The following is a 23,937-nucleotide window of genomic DNA, read 5'->3' as shown; positions in this document are numbered from 1 at the left end:
CCAAAAAGTGACAAAAAAAACAAACGAAACTCCATATTAAGTGTAACTAATGAATCCATAGAACCACTGTGCAAATAGAATATAAAAAAGCAATAAATACGACACTCTAAAATAAGTAATGGTAGTGCAACTAGGTGATCTGTGCAATAATAATATAGAATAAATATATATAAATAATGACAGATAAAAATCCACACAAGTGCAATAAATAATAATTAAGTCCAATGGTATCAAAAAGGTGCTTAGATCAGTGAAGAAACGTGCCCTTGGTAAAAAGGTCCCATAGACGATACAATCAAAATTGATAAAACAGCTCCACGATCCTCCTCAAAATGACTCTCCTAGGGATCTCTCGTCCTAACACCGCATAGGATTTTCCCTATAGAACCTCCATTCACGTGGTTGTTTTACATTTCTATTATATTCATTTTTTTGAGCAATATTTATTATACTTTTTTGAGCGTCACTTAATCATCAGTTTTTTACACCATTTATATTTTAATTTGATTGAGCGCTACATTCATTTAATATTTTGTTACCTACATTTACTAGCGCCTGGGTTGTCCACTATTTGCGCCTGAATTATGCCTACTCTACATGAATGGGTGCCCGGATTGCGCCTACTTGACCCCTATTAGCGGCTCAGTTGCTGCTGCTCTGTACCAGCCGATTTAGATAGCTACAGCTTGTGCGCAAGTGTGGTAGAGCAGAGAGCGCCCCTTCAAGCCCAGCAGCGTGCGGGTGTGATTTCCAATGCTGCCTATCAGTGCCGGGACAAGGTCACCCAGTGCCCAGGGCGAACATACCAGATTGCGCCCCCCCATTTACAGTGCAAGGGTTCAGTAGCAAGTGATGCAGAGCTCAGGAATGGAAAAAAAAAACATATTAAGGATTGTGGAAATAGGGTTCAGAAGACTGGTATAAAACCCAATATGTTATATATTGCAGTTTAACAATCATTAGATGTGGTGGCTGCATTAGTTTTATTTTAGGCTTTTCCCCTCTGTTTTCACCTGGCGATCTGGCCAGTGGCATATGTCCTGTATTAGAGTGCCCCCAATCTGGATAAAGGAGCACAGAAGGCACAGCTGATAGCAGCACAGTCAGTCTGGGAAGGAGGGTAGTGTTAGATGTACTAGCAGATTTAGCCAAACTCAATAGCCTATGAAAAACAGGATCACACATTCTCCACACTTCAGCACACTGGACTCCTCTACTTTCTGCTCTGCTGTCTAAAGTCAACATGGGAAAGAGAATGAGGAGGACACGCTCTGACACACAGGGGGCTCTGACACACAGGGGGGCTCTGACACACAGGGGGGCTCTGACACACAGGGGGGCTCTGACACACAGGGGGGCTCTGACACACAGGGGGCTCTGACACACAGGGGGGCTCTGACACACAGGGGGCTCTGACACACAGGGGGCTCTGACACACAGGGGGGCTCTGACACACAGGGGGGCTCTGACACACAGGGGGGCTCTGACACACAGGGGGCTCTGACACACAGGGGGGCTCTGACACACAGGGGGGCTCTGACACACAGGGGGCTCTGACACACAGGGGGGCTCTGACACACAGGGGGCTCTGACACACAGGGGGCTCTGACACACAGGGGGGCTCTGACACACAGGGGGCTCTGACACACAGGGGGCTCTGACACACAGGGGGGCTCTGACACACAGGGGGGCTCTGACACACAGGGGGGCTCTGACACACAGGGGGCTCTGACACACAGGGGGGCTCTGACACACAGGGGGCTCTGACACACAGGGGGCTCTGACACACAGGGGGGCTCTGACACACAGGGGGCTCTGACACACAGGGGGGCTCTGACACACAGGGGGCTCTAACACACAGGGGGGCTCTGACACACAGGGGGCTCTGACACACAGGGGGGCTCTGACACACAGGGGGGCTCTGACACACAGGGGGGCTCTGACACACAGGGGGGCTCTGACACACAGGGGGCTCTGACACACAGGGGGGCTCTGACACACAGGGGGGCTCTGACACACAGGGGGCTCTGACACACAGGGGGGCTCTGACACACAGGGGGCTCTGACACACAGGGGGGCTCTGACACACAGGGGGGCTCTGACACACAGGGGGGCTCTGACACACAGGGGGCTCTGACACACAGGGGGGTCTGACACACAGGGGGGCTCTGACACACAGGGGGGCTCTGACACACAGGGGGCTCTAACACACAGGGGGGCTCTGACACACAGGGGGCTCTGACACACAGGGGGGCTCTGACACACAGGGGGCTCTGACACACAGGGGGGCTCTGATTCCCAACAACATCGATGGCATTTGCAGCTTGCTGAAATAATGTTTCCCCAGCCTTTATCCCCAGTCTGCACATGTACAGAGCTCTATGCTAACACCTCAGCTCTTTTCTGGGAATGTGGGGCTGACAGAGCAGGGGAGGGCTCAATAGACTGACAGGAGACTGAGCTAATAGGGACAGGTATTTATTTTTTCATTGCACCCAGCTTATATCAGGCAAATAATATAGTAAGTACACTGCTGTTAGTGAGACATATCCTGTGTTTAGGATGGGAGACAGCTGGGGGGAGTTAGTTAAGCACTGGATCCCCTCCCTATACACAAGTACTAGATGGATCAGCAGAGAACATTAACAAATGAAAAGTCCCAGTATATTCCCAACATATATAAGAATTGTTCTTCACTTTTTGTAAACCTGCTCTGCAAAGTACAGGGCGAGTTTACAGCACAGCCAGGTAGAGTTTGGAAGGCAGAGCAGTGGGGACTCACATGGAAGAAAACTAACATCCATCCTGTGAGATCTTCATGTTGGGAGAGCTGTATGATGTATGCAGGGGGCGGAAAGCAATGATCGGAACTGCACTGTTGTATCATCTTGCTCCGCCCACCTGTAGAGGAGCTCTCAGTGTCACAGCCCGATCCAGCCAGCCAGACTGATGAGAAATCAAGGCCAGTAGAATGAATTCTTCTCCCTCTGTGCCAGAATGTGGTTGCCGCTGTAGAGAGGAGGCAAGCAATATGTATGGGTGCATCCTCAGCCCACTTTTTGGGCAGACTGTACAATTGAGTGGAGCCATAACCTAAATATTCTCTGCATGCTCATGCTGCTGTCGGCGACCTAGAGCCCCCTCCCACACTCCTCCCACACCCTGCCCAGGGCAGCCGATCCTCCCGCCCACCCCTTGTACCGGCCCTGCTGCCTATAGATGGCAGTGCTGAGCCGATGACGTCACTGAGAATCCAGCTTCAAGATAAAGAGAGCACTGCTATAACCTCGCCTGACGCGGTGGCGTGTGTCCTTAATCTAAGCCAGGCGAAGACGAGCTGAGCCAGGGATTTGTCGGAAGCTGTCTTGCACGTCCACGAGTTCTAGTCTACCCAGGGCTATGTGGATAGGGTTGTGCAACACACACATTTTTTTCCTACATTTTTTTAATTAGTCATTTTATTTATGGTATTTATGATTTTCATTTATTATTTTTATACCCCTTTATATTTATTCATTATTCATTTCATCAAGCACCCATTTTTATACACCATTATTTATTTTTAGATTTACCCATTATTATATATTTTTTTTCTTTTTCTACACCATTTTTTATTTTTCATATGCATTTATTATTTTTATACACCCTGATTCATAGTTATTTTTATATTTATTAATTATTATCCTCATTATTTTTCTTTATTTTTATACACCCTTATTTAGAGTTATTTTTATATTTATTAACTATTATATTTATCATTATTATTTATTTTATACACCCTTTTTTTTTATCTTTATTCTTTAAATTTATTCATCAATGTATCCTTTTTTATTTTTTTATATACATTTTTATTCATTATCTTTATTTTTTTATGTATATTTATACTCTCTTATTTTTTTATTTTATATTACTTTTATTTGTTTATATTTTTAACCTATTTTTTTCCATTCACAATCTTTTATTTATATTTATTTATTATTAATGTCATCGCACACCCATTTTTATTTTTATACACCGTTATTTATTTTTAGATTTACTCATTATTAAGAAAGCGGGGCCCCATTCACAGGGGCCCTGGGGCCCAGGAACCATTCCTAACAAGGAAGAGACCTGGTGTAGTATAAAAGGGGTTTTTAACCGATTCAGCCCTCGGAAGATTTTACCCCCTTCCTGACCAGAGCACTTTTTACGATTCGGCACTGCGTCTCTTTAACTGACAATTGCGCGGTCGTGCGACGTTGTACCCAAACAAAATTGACGTCCTTTTTTTCCCCCCACAAATAGAGCTTTCTTTTGGTGGTATTTGATCACCTCTGTGGTTTTTATTTTTTGCGCTATAAACATAAAAATAGAGCGATAATTTTGAGAAAAAAAAAGCAATATTTGTTTACTTTTTGCTATAATAAATATCCCCCAAAATATAAAAAAAACCCTTTTTTTTTCCTCAGTTTAGGCCAATATGAATTCTTCTACGTAATTTTAGTTAAAAAAAATCGCAATAAGCGATTGGTTTGTGCAAAATTTATAGCGTCTACAAAACGGGACAGTTTTATGGCACTTTTATTAATTATTTTTTTTTAATTAGCAATGGCGATCTGCGATTTTTACCGTGACTGCGACATTATGGCGGACAATTTTGACACTATTTTGGGACCATTGTCATTTATACAGCGATCAGTGCTTTAAAAATGCACTGATTACTGTGTAAATGACCCTGGCAGGGAAGGGGTTAACCACTAGGGGGCAGTGAAGGGGTTAAGTGTGTCCTAGGGAGTGATTCTAACTGTTAGGGGGGGATGGGCTTCAACACACAGGACAGTGATCACTGCTCTCGATGACAGGGAGCAGTGATCTCTGTCATGTCACTAGGCAGAATGCTTTGTTTACAAAAGTATCTCCCCGTTCTACCTCTCCGTGACACGATTGCGGGCATCCGACCGACATCGAGTCCACGGGACCCGCTGTCACGGAGGACGTGGCACTCGCGCGCCCGCAACACCGCTTCTTAAAGGGGACATACCTGTTTGCCCTTTTGCCCCCAGTGCCATTCTGCTGATGTACATCAGCGTGCGCTGGTCAGCAAGCGATTAAAATAGGAATGGTAAGCAAAACATTTGTGTATAGATATAAAAAATAAAAAAATTATAAATATCTTTGTTGCCTTTTTTATAAGTGATCACATTCCCTCTGTTCTCAGCTGCATAAGAGCTTGGGGAGGAGAAGCAGCAGCACACTGATCTTCTCAGTGAAAAGCTGTGCAGTGGGGGGGGGGGGGGGGTGGCAGGACAAGTCTGATCATTGGAGGAGAGCAGGCTGAGTTCCCATCATAGCTAGAGAACTGACCACGCTGTGCTCTCCTGCTTAGTGTGGTCAGTTTTTATTAGGAAAGCAGAGGGACTGACAGACACACCAGGGATTTCACATAAAGGAAGCAAAACAAAGAGAACAGGAGACTTTCTCATACAAGTACATGGTACAGCAGGCACATATCAGGAATAGGAAATGACTAGGAATAGGAAATGACATTGTTGCCAACCATCAGTATTTATACTGGCAGCCAGTAAAAAACAGGCACTTTTCTACTGCCAGTAAATGCCAGTGACAGGAAGAAGTTGCCAGTAAAAAAAGTCTGACGGTTGGCTTGATACTGCACATGTACAATTCTGGTCTGGAGCCGGCCGAGACTATTGAAGTGCCTGCTACAGTGTGTTCGGGCAGCACCGGCAGGGGCGGGTCTACCACAGGTGTGCCTGAGCATGTCGTGTGATGGTGCAAGGGAGCTGAGCAGAGCGGCCGGAGCCTCGTGTGCAGGTCTGTGGGACAGGAGTGGGGCTGTCAGTGCTGTTTGGACTGAAGGGACCACCTGGTGTGGAGAGAGACTGTGATTCAGGAGGAGACGCGTCGTGTCGTTGAGGTGTCCTCATCATCTGTGCTGCTGCACACTGCTGTCAATGTCATTGTGAGAGTCAGTTTCATGTGTGTGCGTGCCTCCCCATTCTTATTTCTTGCCCCGTGAGCTACTTACTATATCAAAAATAAGATAGAAATATATTTTTTTGAAGTTAATATCTACTTTTGGAAAATTCCAGTAAAAACTTGGCTGTGCCAGTAAATTTTGGATGTTGTGTCAGTAAATTTCAATCTGGTAGGTTGGCAGCACTGCACAGTGATCACATGTCAAATGTACACAATGGCTTATAGTCATAGCCAATCATTGTGTACTGTTGTGATCTCTGTGATTGGTCCCTGTGATCACATGGTACAGACAGGGCTAATCACAGCACACCTGTACCATGTGATAGCCAATCACAGCTATTGCAATAATACATAATGACACATGAATTGATGCAATTCATAAAAAATAAGCGAGTACACCCCTCACATTTTGTAAATATTTTATTATCTTTTCATGTGACAACACTGAAGAAATGACACATTGCTACAATGTAAAGTAGTGAGTGTACAGCTTGTATAACAGTGTAAATTTGCTGTCCCCTCAAAATAACTCAACACACAGCCATTAATGTCTAAACCGCTGGCAACAAAAGTGAGTACACCCCTGAAAATTGTGAAAAAGTGAAAATGTCCAAATTGGTCCCAAAGTGTCAATATTTTGTGTGGCCACCATTATTTTCCAGCACTGCCTTAACCCTCTTGGGCATGGAGTTCACCAGAGCTTCACAGGTTGCCACTGGAGTTCTCTTCCCCTCCTCCATGACGACATCACAGAGCTGGTGGATGTTGGAGACCTTGCACTCCTCCACCTTCCGTTTGAGGATGCCCCACAGATGCTCAATAGGGTTTAGGTCTGGAGACATGCTTGGCCAGTCCATCACCTTTACCCTCAGCTTCTTTAGCAAGGCAGTGGTCGTCATGGAGGTGTGTTTGGGGTCGTTATCATGTTGGAATACTGCCCTGCGGCTCAGTCTCTGAAGGGAGGGGATCATGCTCGACTTCAGTATGTGACAGTACATTTTGGCATTCATGGTTCCCTCAATGATCTGTAGCTCCCCAGTGCTGGCAGCACTCATGCAGCCCCAGACCATGACACTCCCACCACCATGCTTGACTGTAGGCAAAAAACACTTGTCTTTGTACTCCTCACCTGGTACCGCCACACAGGCTTGACACCATCTGAACCAAGTAAGTTTATTTTGGTCTCATCCCCAAAAATGGGGATATTTATTACAGCAAAAAGTACAAAATATTGTTTTTTTTTCAAAATTGTCGCTCTTTTTTTGTTTATAGCGCAAAAAATAAAAACCGCAGAGGTGATCAAATACCAGCAAAAGAAAGCTCTATTTGTGGGGAAAAAAGGACGTCAATTTTGTTTGGGTGCAACGTCGCACGACCGCGCAATTGTCAATTAAAATGACGCAGTGCCGAATCGCAAAAAATGGCCTGGTCATTCAGCAGCCAAATCTTCCAGGGCTGAAGTGGTTAACCACTTGTTTACTGGGCACTTAAACCCCCCTCCAGACCAATTTTCAGCTTTCAGCGCTGTCGCACTTTGAATGACCATTGCGCGGTCATACAACACTGTACCCAAATTAAATTTTTATCATTTTTTCCCACAAATAGAGGTTTCTTTTGATGGCATTCGATCACCTCTGCGGTTTTTATTTTTTGTTAAAAAAATTTAAAAAGACTGAATTTAAAAAAAAATATATATTTTTTTTATATTTTGTTATAAAATGTTGCAAACAGGTAATTTTTCTCCTTCATTGATGTACGCTGATGAGGCTGCACTGATGGTCACCAATAGGCTGCACTGATAGGCACCGATGGGCTGCACTGATGGGCACCGATAGGGCGGCACTGGTGGGCACTGAGAGGTGACACTGAGAGGTGGCACTGAAGGGCATTGATAGGTGGCATTGGTGGGCACTGAGAAGTGGCACTGATAGGTGGCACTGATAACTGGCAGTGATGGGCACTGATAGGTTACACTGAAAGGCAGCACTGCTAGGTGGCACTGATTGGCACCACTGGTGGGCATTGATAGGTGGCACTTGTGGGAATTGACAGGTGGCACTGGCAGGTGGCACTGGCAAGCACAGAGGAGGAGGCAGATGTGCCTCCTTCCTCTTCGGGACCGATGTCCCTTGAACATAAGCCGGTGATCAGCTTTTTTTTCTCCTCACACTGTCAGCGTGAGGAGATAAAAAAAACAATTACCGAGCTTTTGTTTACACACGTGATCAGATGTCATTGGCTGACAGCTGATTACGTGGTAAGGGGCCGCGATCGGCCCCTTACTCGGATCGGTGATCACCCGAGTCTCGGTTAATCACGCCGCGCGTGCCCTGCAGGGGGAGCGCTGGGAGCGCGCAAAGGGGAGGACGTCCTATGATGGCCTCCCAGAAATTCAGGTCAACGCTGGGGCCATCATTCGGCTACAGCACGGACCTCAAGTGGTTAAAGTATAACTAAAGGCAAAACTTTTGTTTTTTGTTTTTTTTTTTTTAGATAGAGGGCAGAGAGATTAGAACACCTGTCAATTTTGATTGCTGTCTCTGCCCCCATTATGGAGATTCTCCCTCTGTTTGTCCTGTTTACCATTATCATTGAAAAGGAAAAAAAAAAGGAGATCCCACATTTTTGGATTGTCCCCTGAAAAGTAATAGAGGGGGAAATCTTCCAATGGGGCATGAGTTCTGGTGACCTGGGGGTCCCCAAGGGATTCCCCTCATTTTCTGGTATTTCCTCTCACTTCCTTTTTTGGCTATGGGACAGGAAGTGAAGGGAAGTCTCCCTGCATTGGGACACAAATGGTGAAAAAAAAAAAAATCTGACAGGGGTTATCATAGTTGCCAAGATTGTAAAAAAAAAAAGAAAAGTGGAACACTTTTGTGGCTGTAGGCGGAGCCATACAATAATTAGGGGGAGAGGGGGAAAGGGGAAGAGGGAAATGACGCGACAGCAGCCCCAGATCCTACACAATAAAAATATGTGTATTCTAGAAAGTTTAACAATCAGCAGATAAAGTCACTCCAAAGACATGTTGGTAGGTTAATTGGATCCTGTCTAAAATTGTCCCCAGTATGTATGAATGTGAGTTAGGGACCTTAGATTGTAAGCTCCTTGAGGGTAGGGACTGATGTGAATGTACAATGTATATGTAAAGCGCTGCGTAAATTGACGGCGCTATATAAGTACCTGAAATAAAATAAATAAATAAATAAATAAAGTTACTCCAAACACCTGGTGTTAGCACTTCAATCATCCCGGCACCATGGTTGTTATGGTGTCAGGATGATTAAAGAGCCCCCACCTCACACCAGGAGTCCCCGGCGGAGCCCCCCCTCACACCAGGAGTCCCCGGCGGAGCCCCCCCTCACACCAGAAGTCCCCGGCGGAGCCCCCCCTCACACCAGGAGTCCCCGGCGGAGCCCCCCCTCACACCAGGAGTCCCCGGCGGAGCCCCCCCTCACACCAGAAGTCCCCGGCGGAGCCCCCCCTCACACCAGGAGTCCCCGGCGGAGCCCCCCCTCACACCAGGAGTCCCCGGCGGAGCCCCCCCTCACACCAGAAGTCCCCGGCGGAGCCCCCCCTCACACCAGGAGTCCACGGTGGAGCTCCCCCTCGCATCAGGAGTCCTCGGCGGAGCCCCCCCTCGCATCAGGAGTCCCCGGCGGAGCTCCCCCTCGCATCAGGAGTCCCCGGCGGAGCTCCCCCTCGCATCAGGAGTCCCCAGGGAAGCCCCCCCTCGCATCAGGAGTCCCCGGCGGAGCCCCCCCTCGCATCAGGAGTCCCCGGCGGAGCCCCCCTTGCATCAGGAGTCCCCGGCGGAGCCCCCCCTCGCATCAGAAGTCTCCGGCGGAGCCCCCCCTCGCATCAGGAGTCCCCGGCGGAGCCCCCCCTCGCATCAGGAGTCTCCGGCGGAGCTCCCCCTCGCATCAGGAGTCCCCAGGGAAGCCCCCCTCGCATCAGGAGTCCCCGGCGGAGCTCCCCCTCGCATCAGGAGTCCCCGGCGGAGGCCCCCCTCGCATCAGGAGTCCCCGGCGGAGCCCCCCCTCGCATCAGGAGTCCCCGGCGGAGCCCCCCCTCGCATCAGGAGTCCCCGGCGGAGCCCCCCTCGCATCAGAAGTCTCCGGCGGAGCCCCCCCTCGCATCAGGAGTCCCCGGCGGAGCCCCCCTCGCATCAGGTGTCCCCAGTGGAGCCCCCCTTACGATTCCCAGAGCTTTTCTTCCAATAATAATAATCCAAAAAGTGACAAAAAAAAACAAACGAAACTCCATATTAAGTGTAACTAATGAATCCATAGAACCACTGTGCAAATAGAATATAAAAAAGCAATAAATACGGCACTCTAAAATAAGTAATGGTAGTGCAACTATGTGATCTGTGCAATAATAATATAGAATAAATATATATAAATAATGACAGATAAAAATCCACACAAGTGCAATAAATAATAATTAAGTCCAATGGTATCAAAAAGGTGCTTAGATCAGTGAAGAAACGTGCCCTTGGTAAAAAGGTCCCATAGACGATACAATCAAAATTGATAAAACAGCTCCACGATCCTCCTCAAAATGACTCTCCTAGGGATCTCTCGTCCTAACACCGCATAGGATTTTCCCTATAGAACCTCCATTCACGTGGTTGTTTTACATTTCTATTATATTCATTTTTTTGAGCAATATTTATTATACTTTTTTGAGCGTCACTTAATCATCAGTTTTTTACACCATTTATATTTTAATTTGATTGAGCGCTACATTCATTTAATATTTTGTTACCTACATTTACTAGCGCCTGGGTTGTCCACTATTTGCGCCTGAATTATGCCTACTCTACATGAATGGGTGCCCGGATTGCGCCTACTTGACCCCTATTAGCGGCTCAGTTGCTGCTGCTCTGTACCAGCCGATTTAGATAGCTACAGCTTGTGCGCAAGTGTGGTAGAGCAGAGAGCGCCCCTTCAAGCCCAGCAGCGTGCGGGTGTGATTTCCAATGCTGCCTATCAGTGCCGGGACAAGGTCACCCAGTGCCCAGGGCGAACATACCAGATTGCCCCCCCCCCCATTTACAGTGCAAGGGTTCAGTAGCAAGTGATGCAGAGCTCAGGAATGGAAAAAAAAACATATTAAGGATTGTGGAAATAGGGTTCAGAAGACTGGTATAAAACCCAATATGTTATATATTGCAGTTTAACAATCATTAGATGTGGTGGCTGCATTAGTTTTATTTTAGGCTTTTCCCCTCTGTTTTCACCTGGCGATCTGGCCAGTGGCATATGTCCTGTATTAGAGTGCCCCCAATCTGGATAAAGGAGCACAGAAGGCACAGCTGATAGCAGCATAGTCAGTCTGGGAAGGAGGGTAGTGTTAGATGTACTAGCAGATTTAGCCAAACTCAATAGCCTATGAAAAACAGGATCACACATTCTCCACACTTCAGCACACTGGACTCCTCTACTTTCTGCTCTGCTGTCTAAAGTCAACATGGGAAAGAGAATGAGGAGGACACGCTCTGACACACAGGGGGCTCTGACACACAGGGGGGCTCTGACACACAGGGGGCTCTGACACACAGGGGGGCTCTGACACACAGGGGGGCTCTGACACACAGGGGGCTCTGACACACAGGGGGGCTCTGACACACAGGGGGGCTCTGACACACAGGGGGGCTCTGACACACAGGGGGGCTCTGACACACAGGGGGCTCTGACACACAGGGGGGCTCTGACACACAGGGGGGCTCTGACACACAGGGGGCTCTGACACACAGGGGGCTCTGACACACAGGGGGGCTCTGACACACAGGGGGCTCTGACACACAGGGGGGCTCTGATTCCCAACAACATCGATGGCATTTGCAGCTTGCTGAAATAATGTTTCCCCAGCCTTTATCCCCAGTCTGCACATGTACAGAGCTCTATGCTAACACCTCAGCTCTTTTCTGGGAATGTGGGGCTGACAGAGCAGGGGAGGGCTCAATAGACTGACAGGAGACTGAGCTAATAGGGACAGGTATTTATTTTTTCATTGCACCCAGCTTATATCAGGCAAATAATATAGTAAGTACACTGCTGTTAGTGAGACATATCCTGTGTTTAGGATGGGAGACAGCTGGGGGGAGTTAGTTAAGCACTGGATCCCCTCCCTATACACAAGTACTAGATGGATCAGCAGAGAACATTAACAAATGAAAAGTCCCAGTATATTCCCAACATATATAAGAATTGTTCTTCACTTTTTGTAAACCTGCTCTGCAAAGTACAGGGCGAGTTTACAGCACAGCCAGGTAGAGTTTGGAAGGCAGAGCAGTGGGGACTCACATGGAAGAAAACTAACATCCATCCTGTGAGATCTTCATGTTGGGAGAGCTGTATGATGTATGCAGGGGGCGGAAAGCAATGATCGGAACTGCACTGTTGTATCATCTTGCTCCGCCCACCTGTAGAGGAGCTCTCAGTGTCACAGCCCGATCCAGCCAGCCAGACTGATGAGAAATCAAGGCCAGTAGAATGAATTCTTCTCCCTCTGTGCCAGAATGTGGTTGCCGCTGTAGAGAGGAGGCAAGCAATATGTATGGGTGCATCCTCAGCCCACTTTTTGGGCAGACTGTACAATTGAGTGGAGCCATAACCTAAATATTCTCTGCATGCTCATGCTGCTGTCGGCGACCTAGAGCCCCCTCCCACACTCCTCCCACACCCTGCCCAGGGCAGCCGATCCTCCCGCCCACCCCTTGTACCGGCACTGCCTAGCAGTGTTGCCTATCAATGTACCAGATCAGTGCCCATCACTGCCACCCATCAGTGCCGCCTCATCAGCGTACATCAATGAAGGAGATAAATTACCCTTTTTAAAATTTTATAACAAAATATAAAAAAAAAAAAAAAAAATTTTTTTTAAATTCGGTCTTTTTACATTTTTTTTAACAAAAAATAAAAACTGCAGAGGTGATCAAATACCACCAAAAGAAAGCTCTATTTGTGGGGAAAAAAATGATAAAAATTTCATTTGAGTACAGTGTTGTATGATCGCGCAATTGTCATACAAAGTGCGTCAGCGCTGAAAGCTGAAAATTGGTCTGGATAGGAGGGGGGTTTAAGTGCCCTGTAAGCAAGTGGTTAATAAAGTAGCGTAAAAAACATATAAAATCCACATGAGACAAAAATGCACGAAATATGTTACATGGAAAATCAAATAAATGTTGTACACATAATCGGGGGCATAAGGTGTACGGTGTGATTTTTTTCTGAAAAGGTGAACTAACACTCAACGGTGACACTAAAGAATATCCTTAAATAGATTCTTCACCGTGAAAACAAAAATGTAAAAGTCAGAATTAGGTGTGGGTGTGTTCGGGATCCCACCTGCCCAATCCCGCCAGGAAGCCGACACTGCACACCGCTAATCACAGGCAGGGAGACATTTCCCGGTCCGCAGCTGCATAGATTGAGAACTGTTTCACTGCCTGTGATTAGCGGTGTGCAGTTTCGGCTTCCTGGCGGGATCGGGCAGGTGGGATCCCGAACACACCCGAGCCCATCTCTAGTCAGCAGCTACAAATACTGTAGCTGCTAAGTTTGAAAGAACACACAGGATCCAGTGATGTGGTCACCCGACCCGGCTCTTTACCGGTGTTTGGGTTTCCAGCAATTTAAAGTGCAGAAAATCTGTAAGGTGACCTTATACTGGACCCCCTTCCCCATCCCACCCGGTCCTGCTGTACCAGATTGCCACAATCCCCTGCTGTCATACACAGACAAGCCAGTTCACCGGTCTGGGGATTGGAAAACCCTACGGCCTAATCTCGTGTCTGTATTAGCCAGTATGGATTACAGGGATTCTAATTGGTCAGCACCGTCACATGGACGGCGCTGACCAATCAGAAGCCCTTTAGCCCGTACTGTCACCAAAGTGAGGAGAGAAAGCCGCCGGAATTTCAAATCCCCGGACCGGTGAAGCGGCTTGTTGGTGTATGACAGCAGGGGATTGTAGCAATCTGGTACAGCAGGACCGGGTGACATGGGGAGGGGGATCCAGTGTAATGTCACCTTACAGATTTTCTGTAAAGGTGAACCTACACTTTAAGATGCCGGAAACCCAAACACCGGTAAAGAGCCGGGTCGGGTGACCACATCACTGGATTCTGTGTGTTCTTTAAAACCTCAGCAGCTACAGATTTTCTGTAAAGGTGAATTTACACTTTAACTGTGGGCAACTGACTGTGACGCCTTGTGGCTTCACATCTGGCTGCCCACCGCGCATGCGTGAGCCGCGCTGCGTCCCATGAGTGGTCCCGCAGTCTCTTGAGATCTGTGACGTGTCCAAAAAGTCTGCGGGGGGGGGGAAGAAGTTAAAATCGGGTACACGCTACACCCCCCCCCCCATAAAAAAGCCTTTCCAAATATTAGGGGGATGGGGTTGGGTTGGGAGCAGAACTTTCCCTTTTGGGTGAATCTCCACTTTAAAGGAGTTGTAAATTCACAAGGTTTTTCACCTAATGCATTCTATGCATTAAGGTGAAGAACCTTCTGTTCTGCAGCAGTGCCCCCCCAGAGTCCCCTTTTTTCTTACCTGAACTCGATCATTCCAGCAACGCCAGTGCCTCAGGTCCCCATTGGACAGATTGATAGCAGCAAGAGCCATTGGCTCCCACTGCTGTAAATCAAATCCAGTGACACGGGAGCCGGGGGCGGAGCCAAGTCCTGCTGTCTGTGTCAATGGACGCAGCAGCAGGACTCGGGAGCGCACCCGCACGGGTGCCCCCCATGGAAAGCAGCTGTCCAAGGGGGCACTCGAGAAGAGGAGGAGGTAAGTATAACATGTTTGTTATTTAAAAACAAAAAACAAAATGAACCTTTAAAATCACTTTAAGCTGGCCCAACGCTAGTAGATCTTTGAATGAACTTTCGTACAAAAACTGTCATCAGAACATTCGATGACAAATATGTCGTCTGAAAGCACTTCAAAAAATGTTTGCCTTGTGTTTTGCATGCTGCATTTTTGGTGGATATTTGGAGTGGTAAAAGAAATGCATGAAAAACGCACCCCCCCCCTTTGAAATGAATGGAAAACTCACCAAAATCGTGGCAAAATGCATCAAAAACTTTCGGTGCAATTTTTGAGTTACATGTCCTTTTTTCAAGGTGCAAAGTGCACAAGAAACATGGCAAAAACGCATATGCATTTTAACCACATATTTTGCAACGGACCAGTGTGAAAGCAGCCCTAACATATAATTTTGCAATGAAAGACCCAAACAAAAACCTCAAACACTGTTTTGTTTGATAAAAGATTCCCTTCCTGCTCCTTCTTTTTTACTAGTGTATACCTAGCTCTATTCTCCAAAAAGAATCCATGCACATTTCACTACTTAAAGCGGAGTTCCACCCGGTTCTGTGTTTATTAAAAGTCAGCAGCTACAAAAAGTGTATGTAGCTGCTGACCTTTAATATACACACACTCACCTGTCCAGCGGTCCATCGATGCGGGCGTCCGAAGCCTCGTTCCTCTCCCTCCGCCTGTCCGAGGTGCCAGCATTACTACCGGGGGTACCCGACTGTGACAGCTTGCAGCTTCACAGCTGGGTTCTCACTGCACGAGTCGCACTGCACGTCGTGAATTGCCATGCAATCTTCTGGGACCTGTGACATGTCCCAGAAGATTGCAGGGAGGGAGGGGCCATCTGGGGGGGGGGGGAGTCGCCTAGGCCCGGAGCAGAAGTGGGACCTGGGTACCTGTCAAAACCAGGTAACCGCCCACCCCCTCCATAAAAATGACATGCCAAATGTGGCATGTCACGGGTAGGAAGTACTTAAAGCAGAAGTTCCACTTTTGGGTGGAACTCTGCTTTAATGGCCATCTAATCTGTTTTTCATGAAATTGTTTCTTGAAGTGGTTGTAAACTCACATAAAAAAAAAAAAAAACCTGCAAGACAAAGACATAATGAGCTAGTATGCATACTAGCTCATTATGTAATACTCACCTGAGATTGAAGCCCCCGCAGCGTTGCCCATACACAGCACCGGATGATGTCACTCCCGCGCATGTGCGCGGGAGCCGCCGGTAACGGCACACTTACTGAAGCAAACAGCACGTACGTGCCATTGCTTCAGTGCACGTGCCGATGACGTCGGCACATGCAGGTACAAGGGATATCTCCTAAACAGTGCAGGTTTAGGAGATATCCAGGGTAGCTACAGGTAAGCCTAATTATAGGCTTACCTGTAGCAAAAAGTGGATTGTAAGGGTTTACAACCACTTTAAAGCTTCATGTACACTGCCCCTGAACTCTCCTCTGTTATCTTATATGTATATATATATATATATATATATATATCTTATCTTACATGTACACAGGGTTGTTTATAGTCGATTCTAGGCAGTTGAGTTTAGAAGCATTTTTTGGAAAGCAAAAAAAATGCGTTCAGGACAGATGTTCAGAGGCATTTGAAACGCCAAACCCCTGTAACAGCTTGTAAATGCGGCTAAACGAGGTAACTCGCATTTAGCCGTGTTTCGTTTACAGGTGTTTATCGATTTTTTGACTATTTGAAAAAAAAAAAAAAAAAAGCTTCTAAAAACGCAAAAGCAGCTAAACACGGCATGTAAATGCGGCAAAACAGACGTTTTTAAATGCCAGTTACTATCTGTCACGTTAAATCGTTCAGGAGAGGTTGTAAAATGTCCCGTGTACATTAAGCCTTAGGCCTCTTTCACACGGCCGATCCGTTCAGGTCCGCCTGTCAGTTTTTTAGGCGGACCTGAACGGACCCTCCATAGATCTCTATGGAGCGTCGGATGTCAGCGGTGACATGTCCACTGACATCCGACCCGCTCCGATCCGAAAAAGTGTAGCGGAGGAAAAACCTACTTTTCCATCCGTTTTTGGATTGGATCGGGTGACGACGGACTCTACGGTGCGTCGTCATCCGATCCCCCATAGGGGAGAGCGGCGCTCTGACAGGTCCGTCGTTGCACAGTGTGCAGAGACAGACCTGTCATCTTCCTGCTCAGCGGGGATCGGCGTAGCGATCCCCGCTGAGCAAACGGATGTTCACGGGGCGGATCATCATGGACCCGTCCCATGTGAAAGAGTCCTTACTGTGTTTTTCTGCTTCCTTGTAACATTCACAGTGAGCTCCTGAGCCTCTCCTTTTTCCACTCACCTCCATTTGTTTGGAATGAGCAGTGTACAATAGTTGAGATCATGTGCTCTGCTCTATGCACACTACACATCCCATACTCCATAGTTCATCCCAGGAGTGCGCAAGAAAGGGTGACTACACTCCTATATACAGTGGACCATGGAGAATGAGCGTAGCCACCCTCTAACAGGAAGTCAGATCACAGTAGCATAAAAAAAAAAAAAAAAAAAAGGGAATGTGAAGATTTGGAGGAGGCTAGGAGCAAAAGAAGGGACATTTTTGGGTTAAAAATACATACTTGCCAGAGTTTGGTGTCACTTTAAATGCTGGTGATGTCTAGGGGGGAGAGGGAAAGTCTGTAATACCTTTTGTCTGCTCCCCTGATCACCATCTCCGTCTTCTCTGACATTCTTTGTTACAAAATTATAGAACAGTCTTCAGGGGACCAGATACAGGGTCCGGGAAGCCACCCAGGGCAAGGTATAAAGCAAGTATTACATCTTATTTCTATATCCCCAAACATAACAGGTATTTAACCCATGCAGTGGGATGGGGGAGGTGGAAGGCACTGCAAGGGAATTTTTTTTTTCTGGTCCAAGCCCAACTCCAGACAAAAACAATTGTTTTGAATAAATTACCTCCAATGATGGGGGGGTCCCATGTACTGACAATGCTGTGCTAGGTAAAATTCATATTTTAATTCAACATTCTGTGAGTGGGAGAGGGGCTTGTAACCACTTGCCAACCCCTCATGTACCTGGTATGTCATTGGTCTTCAAGTGGTTGTACCGGTACCGTTTTTGGAGTTGGCAGTCGGATCTCCTGTAATAGCAATCGGAACAGCAAACTAGTCGCTCAATTGCTATTACAGGCAGCGGGAAGGAACATCCCCCCCTCCTCCTGCCGAATTCTGCAGCTTGCTCAGGCTCTCCCATCCCACCGGGAAACCTGAGTGCCAGCTGGTCAGACACCCGAAGCCAAGATTGGCTTTGATCGGCTCTCTATGGTACTATGGTAACCTGGAAGCGATGACCCGGGTTAACCAGATGTCATCTGTGCCATTTAAAAAAAGTCAAAAGCATTAAAAAACACAGATCTTGGTGTTTTGAATACAAGCAAAGCTGCTCCAGGTGGGTAATAAGCAGTCCACCTAGTAGCCACACTGGTGGTATGATTATGTCAGATTTTTGCGTCTCAAAGCGGTACATTGTTTTGCATAGAAATTTGGCGTTTTATATTGTAGGTCTGTAATTCTTAGTAATAACTCACTTAAATCTGTCCAAACAAGAGTCTAGTAGACATCCCGGGTATGATAAAGTTTGAAACACGAAATCATAAATTATAATATAATAAATAACTATAAATAATTATAAAAAATAATATAATATAATAAAATTAATTTCCCCACAATTTACTATCGCTCAATTCTGCAAGTGTTCTAATTTACTATCGCTGTTTTCTAGCTGGTCTAAAACCACTTTTGACGTAGAGGGACACTTTTTGATTGCCATGGACAATCTCCAGTTTCCAGGCAGAAAGAACTGTATATATCATATAAAACTGCATGCAGGGCATTGGACAAACCACTAGGAACAAAAGGGATGTGAAATGATTTGATACAGTAATGTAATCTGTAAGATTACAGTGTACTGTGTTATGTTTTGTGTACTTTTTGAATTGTCCGCCGGGCTCCGCCCCCAAGCATCGTGACGCTCGCAGGGAACGGAGCCCGGCACACAGAGCATTGGGTGGAGGACAGAGCCCGCAGACACAGCGGGGGGACATGGTAGGATCCTGGGGACAAGGTAAGTAACCTGGACCAGGGTTCTGCAATGTAATCCCGAGTGTGGCTCGGGGTTACCGCTAATGGTACTGAAATTTAACCCCGACCTACACTAGGGATTACCGCCAGGTAAAAAAATGTTGCTCTACATAAGATGGCCTAGGCTACAAGAAGATTGCCAAGACCCTAAAACTGAGCTGCAGCACGGTGGCCAAGACCATACAGCAGTTTAACAGGACAAGTTCCACTCAGAACAGGCCTCGCCATGGTCGACCAAAGAAGTTGAGTGCACATGCTCAGCGTCATATCTAGAGGTTGTCTTTGGGAAATAGACGTATGAGTGCTGCCAGCATTGCTGCAGAGGTTGAAGGGGTCAGGGGTCAGCCTGTCAGTGCCCAGACCATACGCCACACACTGCATCAAATTGGTCTGCATGGCTGTCATCCCAGAAGGAAGCCTCTTCTAAAGATGATGCACAAGAAAGCCCGCAAACAGTTTGCTGAAGACAAGCAGACTAAGGACATGGATTACTGCAACCATGTTCTGTGGTCTGATGAGACCAAGATAAATTTATTTGGTTCAGATGGTGTCAAGCGTGTGTGGCGGCAACCAGGTGAGGAGTACAAAGACAAGTGTGTCTTGCCTACAGTCAAGCATTGTGGAAGTGCCATGGTCTGAGGCTGCATGAGTGCTGCCGGCACTGGGGAGCTACAGTTCATTGAGGGATCTATGAATGCCAACATGTACTGTGACATACTGAAGCAGAGCATGATCCCCTCCCTTCAGAGACTGGGCCACAGGGCAGTATTCCAACATGATAACGACCCCCAACACACCTCCAATACGACAACTGCCTTGCTAAAGAAGCTGGTGATGGACTGGCCAAGCATGTGTTCAGACCTAAACCCTATTGAGCATCTGTGGGGCATCCTCAAATGGAAGGTGGAGGAGCTCAAGGTCTCTAACATCCACCAGCTCCATGATGTCATCATGGAGGAGTGGAAGAAGACTCCAGTGGCAACCTGTGAAGCTCTGGTGAACTCCATGCCCAAGAGGGTTAAGGCAGTGCTGGAAAATAATTGTGGCCACACAAAATATTGACACTTTGGGCCCAACTTGGACATTTTCACTTAGGGGTGTACTCACTTTTGTTGCCAGCGGTTTAGACATTAATGGCTGTGTGTTGAGTTATTTTGAGAGGACAGCAAATTTACACTGTTATACAAGCTGTGCACTCACTACTTTACATTGTACCAAAATGCCATATCTTCAGTGTTGTCACATGAAAAGATATAATAAAATATTTACAAAAATGTGAGGGGTGTACTCACTTTTGTGAGATACTGTAAGTCTCCATATAATAAAAGTCAGCAGCTACAGTAGCTGCTGACTTTTATTATTTTTTTCCCAGGCTGGAATGCATCTTTAAATTTTCTTTAAAATCATCAATTGATCTGAAAGTTAAAAGCTGAAAGTTAAACACATTTTGCACTACTGTTAGTGCATAACCTATCAAATGGATAGCTTAGTTGTGCAGATTACATGGGAGATCACTAGTCTCTGTGTAACCAGCAGCACTCTGCTGTCGGTGTGACAGCCTCCTGCTCTATATCAGTATCCCTGCATGCTCCCAGTAAGCAGAGCACAGAGCCTTGCTGTCACAGAGCTGTGATGATTACACAGGGAGATCCATATTTCTCCTGTGTAATCTGTAGAACTGAGCTATCAGTTTGACAGCTCGGGTCCTGCTCTGCATTTATGAATGAAAATTTTCATTGTAGCTTTCATTCATAAATTACGGTTATGTGAAAATAAAAACTTTTTTTATTTTTTTAAAACATTTTTGCCCCTTGTGATCTTTTAAATTTATTAGCTCCTTGTTTCCCCTTACCATTTTATTGTTTTCATTTTTGCAACGGTGCAGAGATAAATGAGCAAATGAGCACTGGCTCGCCCAATCAAGATGGCTGAAGGCTCTGAACCCTGAATAAGGCTGGACAAAGTTGTGCCACAAAGAGCTCAGTGTTTGGGGGGGGGTGTCACACTTTGGCATCTTCACCTTGGGTGCAAGAAGACCTTATCCTGCCACCCAGGCCTTGTGTGACCATATACATTGGGGTATACACTCAAGTAAATGTGACAAAGATCTACACTTCCTAGGGATTGACACAATTGGCAAGAACATAACAGGGATGAAAAAAAATATGGAATATGGGCAGGTGACACAATAGGGGTTATTTACTAAAACTGGAGGGTGCAAAATCTGGCTCAGCTCTGCATAGAAACCAATCAGCTTCCAGGTTTTATTGTCAAAGCTTAAAAGTGATATTAAAGCCTTGTTTTTATTTTTTTTTTATTCCAAACATGTTATACTTACCTGCCCTGTCACAGTGACTTTGCACAGAGCAGCCCAGATCCTCCTCTTCTCGGGTCCCTCGCCGGCGCTGCTGGCCCCTCCCTCCTGCCCCCACAACAAGAAGCTTGCTATGGGGGCACCCGAGCTGTGTCTCGACCCGCCCCCTCTCTCTCCTCATTAGCTCACTGACTTTGATTGACAGCAGCGGGAGACAATGGCACCCACTGTGTCTCAGCCAATCAGAAGAGAGTGTCGCACAGCCTAGTCTCTTGTGCAACATTGCTGGATCGAGATAAGGCTCAGGTAAGTATTAGGGAGCCGCTGCACACAGAAGGTTTTTTATCTTAATGCATAGAATGCATTAAGATAAACAACTTTCTGCCTTTACGACCACTTTAATTGAACAAGCTGAAGTTAGAAGCTGATTGGCTATCATGAAAAGCTGCACCAGATTCTGAGTGCTCCAGTTTTATTAAATCTCCCCCAATACATTTATAAAAGTGGATTACTACATCCTTATCCTACTGGAGGAACAGCTACAAGAGCTGGGACAGAGCTCAGAGATTTATCACCGAATATCCATCAATTTCCTTTTATATATCTTCTGTATAAGTAAGCTGTGGCTGCTTCCTTTATAAAATGACTCCTCGATGTCACACACATCTTTTCCTTGTCTGCAGCCTCTAATCAGAAACCATGAACACAAAACATTGTCCAACATCTATAAAACATTTTTTTTATTTGTGAACAGCTTGTTTCAGTTTGGGGAATAGTTTGATGGCGTTCTTTGTAGTTACTTCAATCACTTCTTCCAGAGATATCCCTTTGATTTTAGCAATGTATTCAGCAGAAAATATGATATTTTTGGGCTCATTTCTGACCTGTAAAAAAAAAAAACAATTGTTAGTAAACCTTAAATCTATTTTTAGATGTTTTCAATGTTGAATTTTTCTTTGTGAATACGTTAAAGTAGTTATAAAGCCTAAACATTTTGTACCTTGATGCATTCCTTGCATTAGGGTAAAAAATGTTTAGGCATCAGCCCCCCTTTTACTTACCTGAGCCCTCATTCGATCCAGGGCTGTGCATGTCTGCAGCTCTTCTCTCTCCTCACTTCCTGGTCTCTTGGGCTTTGCAGAAGCAGGGGGAGCCATTGGCTCCTGCTGCTGTCAATCAGAGCCAGTGATGCAGGAGCGAGGGGTGGGGCCAAGCCCTACTGTCTGTGTCAATAGATGCAGACAGGGAGACTCGGAAGCGAGGCAGCACAAGTTGCCCCCATAGGAAGGTACTTCCTAATGGGGAACTTGTCAGAGGGGAGCACAAAGAATCACTGGTGGAGGACCCGAGAAGAGGAGGTTCAGGGCACAGAGCAGGCAATTATAAACCTGTTTGTTATTTAACCACTTCGCACCCAGGCCAATTCTGACATTTCTCTCCTACATGTAAAATTCATCATTTTTTGCTAGAAAATGACATAGAACCCCCAAACATTATATATGTTTTTTTAGCAAAAACCCTAGAGAGTACAATGGCGGTCGTTGCAACTTTTTATCTCGCACGGTATTTGTGCGGCAATTTTTCAAACACTTTTTTTTGGGAAAAAAACAGTTTCATGCTTTAAAAAAACAAAAAACAAAACATTAAAGTTAGCACAATTTTTTTGCATAATGTGAAAGATAGAGACTCCGAGTAAATAGATACCGAACATGTCACCCTTCAAAATTGCACACACTCGTGGAATGGCGCCAAACTTAAAAATCCCCATAGGCGACGATTTTTTAATTTTTTACTGGTTACATGTTTTGAGTTACAGAGGAGGTCTATGGCTAGAATTATTTCTCTCGCTCTAACGTTCGTGGCAATACCTCACATGTGTGGTTTGAACACTGTTTTCATATGTGGGTGGGACTTACGTAAGCGTTCGCTTCTGCGTGCGAGCTCACGGGGACAGGGGCACATTAAATTTTTTTAATTTTTTTTTTTATTGTTAATTTGACTTTTTTTTTTTTTTTTTTTTAGTTTGACACTTTAAAAAAAATAAATAATTTTGATCACTTTTATTCCTATTACAAGAAATGTAAACATCCCTTGTAATAGGAATATGGCACGATCTGTTCTTTTTACAGTGAGATATGGGGTCAATAAGACCCCACATCTCACCTCTAAGCTGGGAACCCTGAAATTAAAAAAAAACAAAAAAAGATCACGGCTTCCCAGCTGTGGCGGCGCTATTTTTTTGAATGCAGAGGCTGGGCATGATGACATAACATAACATAACAATTCACAGGCTTATTCCTTCTGATAACAGTTCACAGCACTGCACACAAGGGGTTCCATTTCAAAAGACCCCCTTTATCTGAAAGCAAGGCTAAGTCACAGTATGCTACTAAGGTGTTTCTGACTGGTAGGTTCTTAAGGGAAGGAAGTAGTAGAGGAAGTAGTCTTCCTCTTTAATTGTACCTACAGGTAAGCCTATTATAAGGCTTACCTGTAGATACTGTAAGGCCCCTTTCACACTGAGGCGGTTTTCAGGCGCTTTAGCTCTAGAAACAGCCTCTGCAAAACGCCTGAAAACTGCCTCCCATTCATTCCAGTGTGTCTTTTCACAATAGGGCGGTGCGCTTGCAGGACGTTACGAAAAGTAGCAGCATCTTCGGGGCGGGTTGGGAATGCTGTATTTAGCATA

General features: G+C 46.0%; 2 protein-coding genes across 10 annotated transcripts in view; one reads left to right on the top strand and one right to left on the bottom strand.

The window, feature by feature from the left end:
- KHK (ketohexokinase) overlaps nucleotides 1–23,937 on the top strand; it is a 213,405-nt gene that overhangs the window by 26,415 nt on the left and 163,053 nt on the right. The gene's annotated exons all lie outside the window — the stretch shown is intronic.
- LOC141138995 (putative deoxyribonuclease tatdn3-B) overlaps nucleotides 21,972–23,937 on the bottom strand; it is a 28,830-nt gene continuing 26,864 nt past the window's right edge. For all 6 annotated transcript variants that reach the window (XM_073624754.1, XM_073624753.1, XM_073624749.1 and 3 more), the window contains one exon: nucleotides 21,972–22,132. In XM_073624754.1, coding sequence (XP_073480855.1) covers nucleotides 21,989–22,132 — 144 coding nt within the window. In that variant the 3' untranslated portion in view covers nucleotides 21,972–21,988. The remainder of the gene's footprint in view (nucleotides 22,133–23,937) is intronic.

This window comes from Aquarana catesbeiana, linkage group LG04 (assembly GCF_042186555.1).
Source record: "Aquarana catesbeiana isolate 2022-GZ linkage group LG04, ASM4218655v1, whole genome shotgun sequence".
NCBI lineage: Eukaryota > Metazoa > Chordata > Amphibia > Anura > Ranidae > Aquarana > Aquarana catesbeiana.
This window is presented reverse-complemented; position numbering and strand designations above follow the sequence as displayed.